The sequence below is a fragment of the Coturnix japonica genome, chromosome 2, assembly GCF_054131305.1.
Source record: "Coturnix japonica strain WE chromosome 2, WE-NBRP24, whole genome shotgun sequence".
In the NCBI taxonomy this organism is placed as follows: domain Eukaryota; kingdom Metazoa; phylum Chordata; class Aves; order Galliformes; family Phasianidae; genus Coturnix; species Coturnix japonica.
In genome coordinates, this window is record NC_140664.1 from 110,048,745 (window position 1) to 110,062,572 (window position 13,828).

At 43.8% G+C, this 13,828-nt stretch overlaps 1 protein-coding gene across 5 annotated transcripts in view; it reads right to left on the reverse strand.

Moving 5' to 3' along the window:
* Positions 1–13,828, reverse strand: part of SNX10 (sorting nexin 10) — a 42,670-nt gene extending 28,842 nt beyond the window's left edge. For 3 of the 5 annotated variants that reach the window (XR_014943631.1, XR_014943630.1, XM_085540556.1), the window contains exon 1: positions 13,651–13,828. Coding sequence is in view for 3 of the 5 variants with exons in the window: in XM_085540556.1 (XP_085396682.1) it covers positions 13,651–13,828 (178 nt within the window). In the remaining 2 variants the exon portion in view is untranslated. Of the gene's footprint in view, positions 1–3,475; positions 3,532–10,276; positions 10,372–13,650 lie in introns of all 5 variants that reach the window. The other 2 variants (XM_085540557.1, XM_085540558.1) reach the window with 2 other exon arrangements.

Here is a 13,828-nt window from a genome sequence, read left to right on the forward strand (position 1 = left end):
AAAATGAGTGGAGTAGCTTCTCTGTCAGGATATACCTCTTAATTCATGGCTGTGATTTCTGTACCGACCATCTTAGGCACCAGTGGTACTTTGCTACTCTGTCCTTAAGAGCAGAAGCAAACCAAGCGGTTAGGGTCAAATATAAATGACAAAATGGCCAATGTGAGCCCAAGGTCTGGTTTGTATGTACTCTCACAGCTACAGTCCTACACAGAGAACAGGAGTGCTGACAGAGGAAAAGGGCAGCATAAGGCTATGCAGCCACGAGCACTGAAGGCTGAAATGGTTCCACTTGGATTTGTTCCAAAAAGAGGAATATACCATAATAGCAGCTAAGGCAAAAAAGACTTTTTTACTTTGTTTTAAACCTCCTTTCTCTCCTGCTGGAGATTGGTTTTTTTTTCCCAACAGTACAATTGAATGCTCTGAGATGTAGCATAAGCCAGAAGCTCCAACATGTACAATTTAACCACAATAAATAAATAAATAAATTCTGAGAAGTCTATTTTTATTTTCTCATTAGGAAAACAGGAAATCTGACATGGAAATACCTATTTTTAATATGGGAAAAATTCAGCATGAGAGGGAAGAATAAAAATCATCTTGTACTGGAAGACTGTATGCTTCATTCATTCCAGCTACATTTTAGTCCTAATCTTCATGCTCTGGATGTTATCAGGTGATAACCTCATGCTCTGTGTTGCCACTGATACACATCTGATTAGTCAATAACCCCTAAAGCATTATTTTCCATGAATCCTCCTAGAAAAAGGAATTTCCCATCAGGATGTCCATTAGTATAAAAGAATCAATCACATATTGCACAGAGCATTTCACACTGAGAGTGCCGCAATCTTTTCACTACGCAGGCTGGGTAGTAAGACTGGTAAGAAGGGAACAGTAGAGAGAAAATGATTTGTTCAGACTGCAAGTTCACCAGCACTGTGCCAAAGAGAACATGCAGGTATATCTGCGGCTCACACTGATCAGGACATCAGAGCCCAAATCTCACTCAAATCTTTACTTCCTATAAAAATAAAGATCTGCTGACTGATAGAGAGACATCAGAAACCCAAGATCTTCCCTCCCATCCTAGTGCCTGAACCCACTTAAGCACAGTCATCTCCTTTCCTCCTCTCTGATGCAATGAATACTGAATGAAATGCAGTGCATCACTCCAGAATATTCTGTAGCTTAACAATTCAAGCATGAAGAATAAAACACATCATTCCTGGGCCATGTAAATGTCTTAAGCCACACTCTCAATAGATAAAGAGAAGGTAAGAAAAGAGGTAACAGAAGATATGCCTCTTTCCCCGCCCCCCCAAGTATATTGGACCAGGTCTAATGGGAGGTTTGTTAGAACTCTGTTTGTCCACTATTGCCATGCAGGTGAGACAGGTAGGAAAGATCTGTTAGCCCTGAGCAGGCACACAAGCCAAGGAACAAGTTACTCAGCACTGTCCAGATATGCACATGCAGATTTGCTGGTGCTCATTAAATCCTTTTCCTGAAAAAGGCTTACATGCTGGAGGGAAGCTACTGCCACAAGTATACAAAGCTTCTGCCTGAGGGGTAAGCAGTTTGGAGCTGACAGCAAAGTGTAGGATTTAATAGCACCCACAGCTAAGGAGACAGGAAGACAGTAGCCCTTGTATGAACAGTGACATTGTTTCTGCTATTTAGGACAGAAATGCATCACATTGTGCATATAACAGCCAAAATATCAGAAGTGCAAATTCTCTGTTCTCCCCATTTCACTGGCAGCAGCACTGGTAAAAGATCAACTCCCCAGAAGGTGCTGCTCCTATAAACCACTGGTTGCTGGCAGCTTTTAACTCTTCCTGCAGCGTGGTAACCCTGGGGCATGCTAGTTTAAGCTCTTTATTACCTGGCTCCAGCAAAATATGTGGGCTTCCTGTGTTGCAATAATTAGATCATACTGAGATTCTCTGCTAAATCAGTAATCAGCAGATAGACTGCTATAGCTACTGCATAACTGAGTTTGGTTTGGGAAAAAACAAACCACAAAGAACAAGGGCTCCCTGCTGGGTCAGCCGTGGCAGCAGCAGAGCCAGGGCTTCAGCTTGTTTCTTAAATTCTAACTCCATTACGTGCAAGACCAGCATCACCACAGAATTTATATTCTCTTTTCTGTGTGTTCCTGCTGAGGCCAGAGCTTCTCATGTTTCTGCATTTCACACTGACCTCAAGTCCAGAAAGCACCTTAGCTTGAAGCAGACAATTCTTAGTGCTCACTGGTTAGACAGAAACATTTTATTACTACCTTGTTAAAAACAAACCAGTCCTGGAGCCTACTCAGTAACACTGGAGAACAGAGAAAGCCCCAGTGGTTCCTGAGGACATGGACCACAGCCAAAGCAGCTGAGCATTTCAAAGGAATTCTTCCTCAAAACTGCCTGCGAGGTTTGCTCTTTAGTCCCATCAACCTGTTTGTCCAATGGCTTGGAGATGCTCCTGGCCCACAGCATTACTACAGAACACTAGCAATGATTTAATTTCATCAGAAAATTCATTGCCTCCAAAGACTCAATCCACACAGCCCCATCCATTAGTACCAACCCAACAAGCAACAGCAGACAGGGATACTGTCACAAATGAAAGACTTTGGTCTCCCATTCAAGCAGACTTCAAAGTCTATTCTTTCATACTTCACACACTGAAATCAATGAAACCTTGTTTGTATCTTCAGCTTTTACCCATTTCTGAAGTTTATAAAGTACAGTTAATAAAAGAAATGACAACAAAAATGGGTGATCACTGGATGGGCTCTCATTAGTTATTTCTCATAAAACCCACTTAACCTGCTGGCATTGCTCGAATAAATCAACCTGGGCCTGCAAAACAAGAATCACTATTTGCTGTATAGTACAGAGATTCATTTTTATTTCATTTAATCCAGATCCTAAGAGCAAGGTAACTGCACCAGGTTTAAATACTCCATCAGATTGCCTTCCTTTGGCTACCATCAGCCCTAACCAACACAAGTGGAAAGGGCTGGGGGCAGGGAATTATGTTTCTCAGTTCAGGCAACAAGTCAGTTTCGCTTCTCTGTTCTCTTACTTTAAAATGAACAAAGTTCAGGTTGCAGATTATTCGTGGTAACTGACATTGCATCAATAGCCATTAGAGCGGCCATCGTATTTTATTCATTAATACACTTTGTTCCCAGTGTAGCACCCCTTTAACACAGCACAGCCTAAGTACCCACATATGAGCATTATTAACTGGAGATACTCCAAATATAAGGTCCATTCTGTTTTAGTCTGCTATATGGAAGGAACAGGTATGTTTCCTTGGAATTATTCACATTGTAAAAAATGTTAAAAAATTACCACAACCAATTATTTCACTTAATCTGATGAATACCAGATGACAAACTACAGACCTTAATAAAATACAGTTCACAACCACCCAAAATAGAGTCATTTTTATTAAAGCTTAAGTCACTTACTTGTTTTTCATGTTTTGGTGTCATCTTTAATGTCTTGTATTAAAACCTAAATTGACCTGAAAACAACAAAAAGACATCAGCTTATCATTTAATTATTATTTCAAAGGTCATTATTGCTTTTGCTGGACATTAGTAAATAGTAGGAAGAGCCACACTTCGTTCTGCGCGTGGAAGAAAACACACTTGCACCATAACTACTGAAGTGATCCCATTCCTATGATGTGCAGATTCTCTGCTTAGCAGTGATGTAAACACTGGCTTAGTCCCTACTATTTGGGGATGCTTACAATACTCCTGGCAATCACCCTGTGCCCCAGTGCTCATCTTAAGACCCTGATCTACACCAAGCTCCCAACAGCATGTGCAGTGGACACCCCTGCTCATCCTTTGTGAAAATAAAGCAGAGGCAGCACTGTGATTACATTGGTGCCTGGGTGACACCAGAGCTGGCACCTGGGTGTCCCTGCAGAGAACATGTGAAAGACTCCAAGAGCCTCTCTAAACTCTCTCTGCAACAAAGAAAAACGCTGGGAAACCCTTCAGATTCTGCATGTTGGTTAAAACTCAGGCTAAGTTTCACAGCATTTATGGATTTAGGAGTTTCACATGGGGAAACGTATACTTAGGCGAAATCCAAAAATCCTGTCATTAACTTATATTTTAAAACCACTCTTTCACTGGAAATCCTGATAAAATCTTAATGACTTCTGGTGTTGCACAAAATAGCCAGCTTGCCCTGGGTAGACATACATACACACAGGAAAAACAAGGCAGATTTATTTCTGGCTAGCATACATATACTGCCTACATAAATACAATGGCCATGGGAAAAACTATTTGCAATTTGCCTTCCCCTTTCACTTTTCCCACACACCATCCAGTTATTGCCAAGTAACACATCCACTGACCTCCTCAGCTACAACATTATGCAGTTCCTCATCAGCTTTCCAGCATCAGCCCCCTCTTCCCAAACCAAACAGGCCCAAAAGCTTCCCTCCTCCTTCCCTCTCAGAGTGCAGCTCTCTGCTGGACCAGAGGTGAGAGTAGGCAATTCTCTGAGCAAAACCCTCTTGCACATCATGCTGGAAAGACACATGGTGTTGTCCAAAGCCACCCCAACCATGCCACAGACAGCTGAAAACACTCAAAAGGACTTAGCCATGCAGCAAGACCAATGCTTCAGGACATCCTTTAACATAAGCAGAAGGTGGAAAAGCAGAGCAGTTCAACTGTGTGCTTAAGACCTCTGCAGAAAAACCCTACCCTGCTGATGGAGAGAAACTGCCTGCAGATGACAACAGAAGGCTGCTGGTCCTCTGTACTCAAAAACTTCCCACTGAAAGAAAAACAAACCAGTGCATGGAAAAAAAGAATCAAAAAAGTCAGTGGGAGATGCCCAGACTTGTTAAAACACTTTCTTGTTCTGACTGGAAAAAACACCATTGCTTTGAGTAAGATGAAAAGCAGAATAAAAACTATTTATTATTACTCTATAGTTTCACAGAGTTAATATAACACCTGCTCCTTTCAGAGTGTATTTCTGACAGCTCTACATTGCATAACCAAGGAAACCTCCAGAACAGATTCACAACTGCCAACCACAACACCCAAGCACAAGATGACGTAGGACAACTTGCTGTGCTTCCTATGATGAAAAGAAAGCCAGAACCAACACACCACACAAACACGGTGCAAGTACTTCAGTGATCTTCTGAGGGATAATACATAAGTACTAATGAATCTTATTTTTTATTTCATATTTTGGAGTTGCTTTCATATTTCATTTCATATTGCTAGGGAATAGAGTTCAGTCCTCCTCCTCACAAAGGAGGAAGTAACCACTCCCCCACGTTACCAAGCTGAAACTACAAACCCAAGACTGAAACTTAAGCAGCATCACAGAGGCAGAAGAAGTGATTGCACACTGTGAGGCTGACCCACACAAAGCAAGCAAGAGCCATATGCAGTTCCCAGCCTTAGGCCTCTCTCTGGGCTGTGGACCCAAGCATAGCCCTTCTGGCTGCCTCGTGGTAGCTGTGCTCAGCTGCAATGGGATTCCACCACCAGCCCACAGCACAGGCATGTCTGCTCCACAGTTGTTTGATAAGTCCATATAGACAACATTTCCCCTCGAGCCACAGACATGGATCTTCAGTCCAAGAACTATTCATCCACACACCTTCAGTTATCTGTGAAAATATGAATAAATGCATACCCTCCCCAGCTTTCAATAAGCAATTCATTTTTAGACCTCGGTCACAGTCAGAAGTCGTACTCAAGCACAAGCGAAGTCCTCAGCTGTGCTTTCAAGGCTGTTCCCTTCATAATGTAGCATGAAACTATCATCTAAGGCTTCAAAGTATCAAAGAGAGGGATCAAAAAGTATCCAAATACATCAAGGTCTTTCCCACATTCTAGGCCTTGCTTACCTTAACACGTCTATAGAACACCCCAAGAATTTTAAACAGATAATCAAGCTGCATCCCTACATGCAGCTCCCTATGCCTGCAGGCATCCAACCATACTATGATCCCAAAAGGCATGTCACCATTAAGGATGCAGGAACCAGACCCTACAGAGTAAACCCACAGCTACTCCAAAGGAAAGGCTGTACAGCTGTTTCCAGTGAAATGATAAGGAGCAACAGAAAGCAGTGTTACCTCATTTACGTAAGAGAACTGCCTGAAGTCTTAAGGATAGCCATAACAACAGCCATACTTAACAGATAGGTACTGTAGTAGCTGGACATAGTCCAACAGTGAATGGGTGACTTGCAATGGAACATCAGACTGTTATGAAAAAGACTAATTTCTGCATGTTTATTCTCCAGTTTTGAAGAAAGTATTCAGAAAGCTGTATAAGGGTAGCACACATTAACACATATAATACATATAAAATAAACCATTTTGCATTGCCACACCACCCGCACTGTAACACAGTCTGCTGCTTACAGGATTTAGGTACACAGCCCTTGTTTTTGTCAGAACTGCTGCTTTTATTGACAGGTATCAATGACCTTCCTCAGAAGTACACCCATTACAGGAAGAGTAGAGGGCTCCTCTCATACACACCATTAAAGAACCACAAGTCCTGTCAGCTCAAAACCCCAACCTCGTCATCTGCTCTAGGCCAAACTAGAGGGATCACACCCCACTGCAAAACCATCCTAAGGCCCAGGGACAGGCAATCTAGCTGTGGGCTGAACTTAGCAATCTTTAAACACCTGGTAACACAGCCTACCTAACACATGCAAACACATCAGTGCCCACAGAAGGAGCTATCTTCAGTTAACAGCATCAGCAGATGGGCACTTTTAGCTTTTATGTGTGTTAGAATAGAGATGAGCCCACTAAGAGCATGTGGTGTGCAGTCAGCCTACCTGCTTCAGTTTTAGCTCCTCTGTGTCTTACTCAAAAGCTGGTCCTCAGGTGGGGCCACCCAATCACTCCACACTAACCCAGAGTAAGAAGATGCCTTCTAGATAGTCTGGTCCAGTTTAGTGCTTGGGGTTAATGTGACTGCACTCAGGAGAGGAGTCATGGGGCTCCCCCTCAAACAAAGTACATATAGACAGAAGGGTGAATAACTTCTAGTTGCTCAGGTTGCAGCACATCCAGCCTCCTTTCATAAACCCTGCTGGTTGTCTGCTTCACCTTCCTCCAGCAAATAAACATAAGAGTCTACTCATTAGAAGTGAAAATAATATGAAAAGTGAGTGTTTTAAAGTTAACTCTGTACAATGCCCTCAGTGTCTGTGGGCTACACAGTGATGTCAACAGAAGTAAAGCATCCCTCAAGCAAAACCCTCTGACTTCCCACCTCACTTCACTGGTGCTGTGTCACAAAAGCAGCAGAAGTACTTCAGTGCTGAGCAGTAAACAAAAACAGTCCAAGTGCTTTCAGAAGAATGGGAGCTTTCCCAATCCCTAATGGTATTCACAGGCCACTCTACCAACCACAGCACTACACAGACACACACTACCAAGAGTCACCACTTGAAATTCTGACTGCCAGCTGCTACTGCCCAAGTGTTTAGTTAATTACTCTTTTCCTACAGGATTTCATTCCATTTGGTTGCAAAGTGTTTGTTCATGGCCACCAGGCAGAAGATATTTCTGCAAATACTACTCTGCCATTTTCTCCGTACCAGCTCAGCCATTCCATTTTGCTGCAGTCCTGTTTCAAGAGAATGGATTTCGCCTTTGGTTAGAGAACCTTTCATTCATTTCAGGGGAAATGAGAAAATCAAATAAGTAATCAAACCACCAGTTTCCCACCGCCCCCCAAAATATATTGCATGGATTACAGTGTGAGTATGGGTCACAAAGTTCCAATTTCAGAAACACCACAGCTCACTGTGAGCTGCATAAGCTCGGCACCATATTGCTGCATGGCAGAATGACTCACATGCAAGCTCAATTATAAAGCCAAAAAGAAAGGGTTTGTAAGTGCTAAGATACGCAGACTCCAATCTGGTCTTGTAAGATGCAGCATCTGAAAAAGGGTCCCTGTTCAGACAATATATCTTTTTATTTCTTCCAGAACTTAACATTTCTTACAGGAATTAAAAATCTTATTTCATCAAAGCAAATTAAACCACCCTAATGATGCCATCTTCCCCCAGGTGTCTCTTTGTAATAACTCAATTTTATTCAGCACGGGAAAGGATTGATGGAAGCCATATTTTGCTGCTGAGTAAGTATAAGAGACACCGGCAAACGCAGTGCAGATTTACTTCAACATTTCTTCTTCAATCTCATAAATGCAAACACTGACATCATCTAACTTGGTTTTTTTCCTGACTCATTCCTTGTAAAGTTTTGAATCTCACATGCCAGAAATGTCTCGTTTGTGCTCATTTCATTTATCACATGATTTTTCTCTGCTCTCAGGCTTTCTGCTGCTCAAGCTGCTATTGCACAGTGGTACATGTTTTTATCTCGGCTTTCTTCCTGTTGGGGATTTCCTTATTCTATTAAGGCAGTTATTTTCGTGAAGCACAACCCGATCACAGCTAGGAAGTGCTGATGCTTGGTCTTGTCCTCTGCATGAAAGCGAGGCAAAAGTGAGTCTTGGTCATAACCACAAAATTAGAACTGCCAGCCTAATTGTGTGCATGCAGTGAGATGGCTGGTAGGGACAGGGCACAGATAGAGCAAAACAATCAAAACCAGTTCAGTAATTACATCCCGAGATAAACCAGTTCTGAACAGTCACTGTAACTGCATCTCAGAGCAGTGGAGAAGATGCATATATTCAGTCAACATTGCAAAAAATAATCACCAAGCATTTTGATCAGCTCTGTTCAAACCACTGTGATTCTTAAGTCTTAAACTGACCAAACCCATCAGGGATCATTTACAGTGATCCAGCTGGATGCCCCACATCTGTCTGCTCTCTAATACAATGGTAACTCACCAGTGCTCTCTTCCACTGAAAAAGTCATCAGATGGCCTATCATTACTGCAGAAACTTAGTGCTGTCACAGTAGTTGTACTCATATATTACACCAGTTTATTGTACTAGATATTGTTAACAGTCAAATTAAACATTTAAGAATGTATTGGCAGTGAATTCATCTGGGCACTTTGCTTGTTGAACAGACTAGTCTGTTACAAAAGAAAATGCAATTTTGGAACCAAATTGCTTCTCAACAATAAGCTGTGAAAAGCCCACTTAAAGACCTTACACAGGCAAGAATCTTGCACCCCTGCTGCCAGATCTAGCCTAGGACTAACACAGCGGATAGATACTCTTTTCCTGGCAAGCAGGCCAAACAGATCTTCCTCTCACATCCACCACTAGTGAAACGGTTTTCTCTCTGAGGGTCAGAGCCTAGGACTGCTCAGTTTCTGCACAAGTATTTATGTGTAAAACAGTTCTCCATAAATCCCCTGAAGGAATATTTTGGGTATGAACCCCCTCTGATTTTTCAGTCTCACTATCCCAAGCCAGCTTCGTGGTCTGGGAGTTGGAGCAGCCATGTAAGCCAGGCTGCTGTCCTTCCTAGCAGACCCCACCTTTGTCTGCAGATGGGAGTCAAAGGGCTTCTTTGTGTCTTATCACAGATTTCCTTCCCGTTTCCCCAACAACCCTCCTGAGTCAGCTCCACAGTTACACAGTGACTAACCTTCACAACGACCTAACACAATGAATATAAGACAAGCCATAAGATCTTAGGGAGCAGACCAACTCATGTCACAGTCATTAAATACTGGTATCATCAGTTCACGTCTAAAGACACGTGGAGTTGTGTTCCTCCACACCACAAGCGTACACATAGCTGTTCTCAAAGCAAATACAGTTGCAATGACACCATGCTCTGATGCAACTATTTATATATATGAATGCACAGTATGTCACAGGCAGAGATTTCAATATGCTCTACTGAGCACAGTGCTCACAGCTACATGTTTCTTAGCTGTTTCCCTTCTCCCTCTACAAACACTCCAAACCACACAACATATAATCTTGCCTTTGAATGCCTCATTAGTAGAATTTCATTTCTTCTGGGAAGCAGCACTCAGCGCTTGGGAAAACAAAGCCTTCCCTTCAAGGAAGACTGCTGAAGAGCTCATCAAACAGGTACCAGAGTCATGACTAATCAAAAAACCACACATTCCCATTATGCAATTAAAATGATGAGGCTATTAGAAGGCCCGGAGTTATAGTCCCATGATTGTTGGTGTACAAATACAGCAAAGTAAGCTAACAAGCATCATCCCGAGGGAAAGGAAGAGCAGGAACTTGAACCTGCAGAACCTCACATGTTGGCAGCACTGCACAGGATGCACAACTCACCGCAACAGAACAGATGCTTTGCTGCAGAGTGAAACACCTGCTCTGCTTTGAAGTGTAGAACACCTCCAGGTGAGTGTGCCCTCCTAGAGAACACTCTGGCAGGGAAAGGAGAGGAAGAAGTAATCTGAAGCCACAAAGCAAGTCACTGGAGAGAAGATCTGTAACAAATTAAATGCACCAGTGTGCACCCTGCCAAAGCTCTCTGTGGAAAGCCATCGTGCCAGTCATAAACACTGCTGCCATATAGATGCTGGAGCAGGTGCATCCTCCTGGGCAGACATAGGGGCTCATGCTGAGTACAGGTTTTTGCAAGTTCGGTTCTATCAACAAACATACCTCTGCTGTCAGGTACCAGGAGATGCTTTGAACTAGCTCCTGCTGAAGTACCCGTAAGTAGACAGACATCAACAGCAGCACCTGCACAATACCAATCCCAAGACAAAGCCTGCTTAAAGATAGGCAACTAGTAGGACAGAAGACAATAAACAAAGTAGGATCATCTAGACAACCATTCCCTAGACACTGAAGAATTGTGTATTGCAGGAGCTGAGTATGGAGCCAGAAGGCAGGGAGGAAGACAGAGCACAGGCTACCTACTTCTCTAGCATACGCTATATGGGAAACGTGCCCAGCAAAATCTTCAGGCATTTAAGGTTTCTGTGGAAACTTATCACTAATTAGAGCTCAAGAAAAGAGATGCTATTTTGAAGTATTCCAAGATGAATGAGAATCACTGGGACAACACTGAGGGAAATGTAGGACAACTTGTGATGGTTTTATTGGATTATCATAGAATCACTTCAGTTGGGAAAGATCTTCAAGATCACCAAGTCCAACCACTTAACGCTGCCAAGGCTAAGACTAAAACACATCCTGAAGCACTATAACAACACGTCACTTAAATACCTCCAGAGATGGCAGCTCCACCACTCCCCCAGGCAGCCTCCTGAACATCTCTGTGGAAAGACTCCTCCTAGAGTATTCCTAGAGTAAATAGCTGTTCTTTCTGCTTAGTATTTTCAGTTCAGAAGAACACAAGTTGCTGTGTTATCTCTTTCAGACAACGAGATGCAAAATCTCTAAGAAAAGAAAACAACCACATTACCCTAAGTAAACCAGATCTCCTATATTTCTCCATTTACAGAAACCAAAAGCTGATGCACACTACGTGCCAGATGCAAGGAAGTAAGATCCATGTGATACATTACAAAGCAATGATATGCTGATGCACCTGCCCTATCCTATCTACCTGCTTACCCCAATAAGGCACAGAAAGACTCCCCCAGCAGTCCACACTGCTGAGTGAACACTCACTGTCCTCTTTAGGATTCACTTTAACAAAAAAACCTGCCAAAGAAGCGTTTCCTTCTTTCATATGAAAGAATTACAAGGCCATATGATCAAAGCAAAGAATGCTACAGTTGCTTGAAGTGGTGGCAATTAGGAAAACTATCGAGCAAAAATTGACTGAAGTAGGTCTGCAAGCCTGATTTCACTCTCTACTGTCACAAGTGCCCTACTTTTAGAACAGTGCTCTTGTCAATAACGTTTTATTACAAAGGAACAGAGGTAGAGCAGAACAAGTGGTGAAGCAAGCCGGTCTGGCATATCTGGGTTTGCTCAACTAGGAACAGGATGTGGGAAACTTCACAACAACACCTGCCATGACCCTCTCTGAGTGGGAAAAGCTATTTTCTAAGAGTGTCATGTGCAGGAGCAGCATGAACTCTGCAAGTGTTTCTAGGATCACAGACCTTATTGTGCTCCAGTCCTCACCTGCTCAGTACTACCACCTTACAGAATGCCACTGATCCCTGCTGAGGGTGACAGGCACTGAGAGAAGACACAACATGCCATATTGCTCAGCTGATACCTTGATGTAATGCTCCATCTCCTGTGAGTGATAATTACTCAGCCTGATCCAAATGGGAAATCCCAGGGCACTGGGAGCCCACAGCAGATCAGAGCACAGCACCACCAGTGTCACAGCTATATGTATATGTATATATATATATATATATATATATATATATATGTGTGTGTGTGTGTGTGTGTGTATATATATATATATATAGTGTATATAATATACACAATTTAGAATGACAGCAGTTCATAAAGCTCACACTGAATACAAGCCCTTAAAAGTATGTTAACATGAGTACAGTGCACTGATAGCAGTACCTCAAATTGAAATTAATTGAGGATAAAGCCTCCTTAGACTCAACGTAACATACCCATGAGCAACAACAGACTTCTGGATTTCAAGTCGGGCATTATGAACCTGCATAATATCATAGGCTGAAGCAGGCATAGAAATTATTTCTGCCTTCTTTACTAAGTATTAGCATTTCCGTTTCTCTTCGGGGAGGCGTGTTCAGCCCGTGTTACTCAAGCTTGTCCCTACATCACTTTTAGTTTCAATTCCTCCAGAAAAAAACGTCCTCTTTGCTCCACCCAGTGCCTGCCAACCCGAGAAGCAGAGTGGGAAACACCGGCTCAAGCTGCTGTTTCCCTTATGCCATTAGTAGGCGAGTCTGTGCAACGTTAGGACACGAGACCAGCCATATAGGCAGCTGTGGGATGGGTGGAAGTCCTAAAGCACTTGAATGGATCAGAGCCGGCCCTTACCGGGCTTACACAGCACTCCAGCCCGCTTTTACCTTCTGACCATCGCCCAAAGAGTTGGGCAATGCTTACCCAGGATTGCCGTGCACTCGGAGGGGCTGTGAGGATATGGACCACGTGTCTCCTCGGGGCGCTCTCAGCACAACCAGATAACCCTGGCAGACCCGAGCGGAGCAAACAGCCGCCCGCACTCCCTCGCCCATCCCAAGCCCCGTCCAGGCCTTCCTTCCCCTAAATGCCGGCTGCCAGCTTGACGTGCTCGGGGTGTGCCCTGAAGCCCTCTTCCTACGTGCCCCATAGTGCTCGGGTTTGTCATCTCTGTAACACGCTGACAGAAGCGAAGGCAGACCCCGACTAAGAAAATAGCACAGCAAGGTAATACATATCATACACGCTATACATGATTATATGTGTTATATTTACATTATAATGGACGCACAGATTCTCTGCTCGCCAGAATAACGCTGCCGAAGGGAGTGGGCTTCCCTTCGGCAATTAACGGGCTGGTTCAAAACAAGGACATTAATTACGTAAACCGATGTTCCTTACTGCCTGCTATCAGTCATCACGGAAACGAGCCGTTACGAAGCCCCACAACACAGTGGCTGTAGAGAACCCAATACGGACAGCAGCCCCACGGACCCCACAACCACAACCAGCTCCCCCAGTCGCCACCCGAACCCCGCTTAGAGCCGAACAGGGACAACCCCACCCCGCGCTGCCGTAGGGAGCAGCAGCCCCAACCCTACCGCCTTCACGAAGCCGCCCGCGGTGACACCAGCACGGCCCAAGCAGCTTCCCGTTATCAGCTCGCTGCTCTGCCGGCACCGCACACAGCCCCGCAGAGCCGCTGCCACCGCCCCTTAAGCCGGGAGGCGGAGCGCACGTCAGCGGCATCGGGCGGAGCAGAGCTGCCCCCGCCGCCAT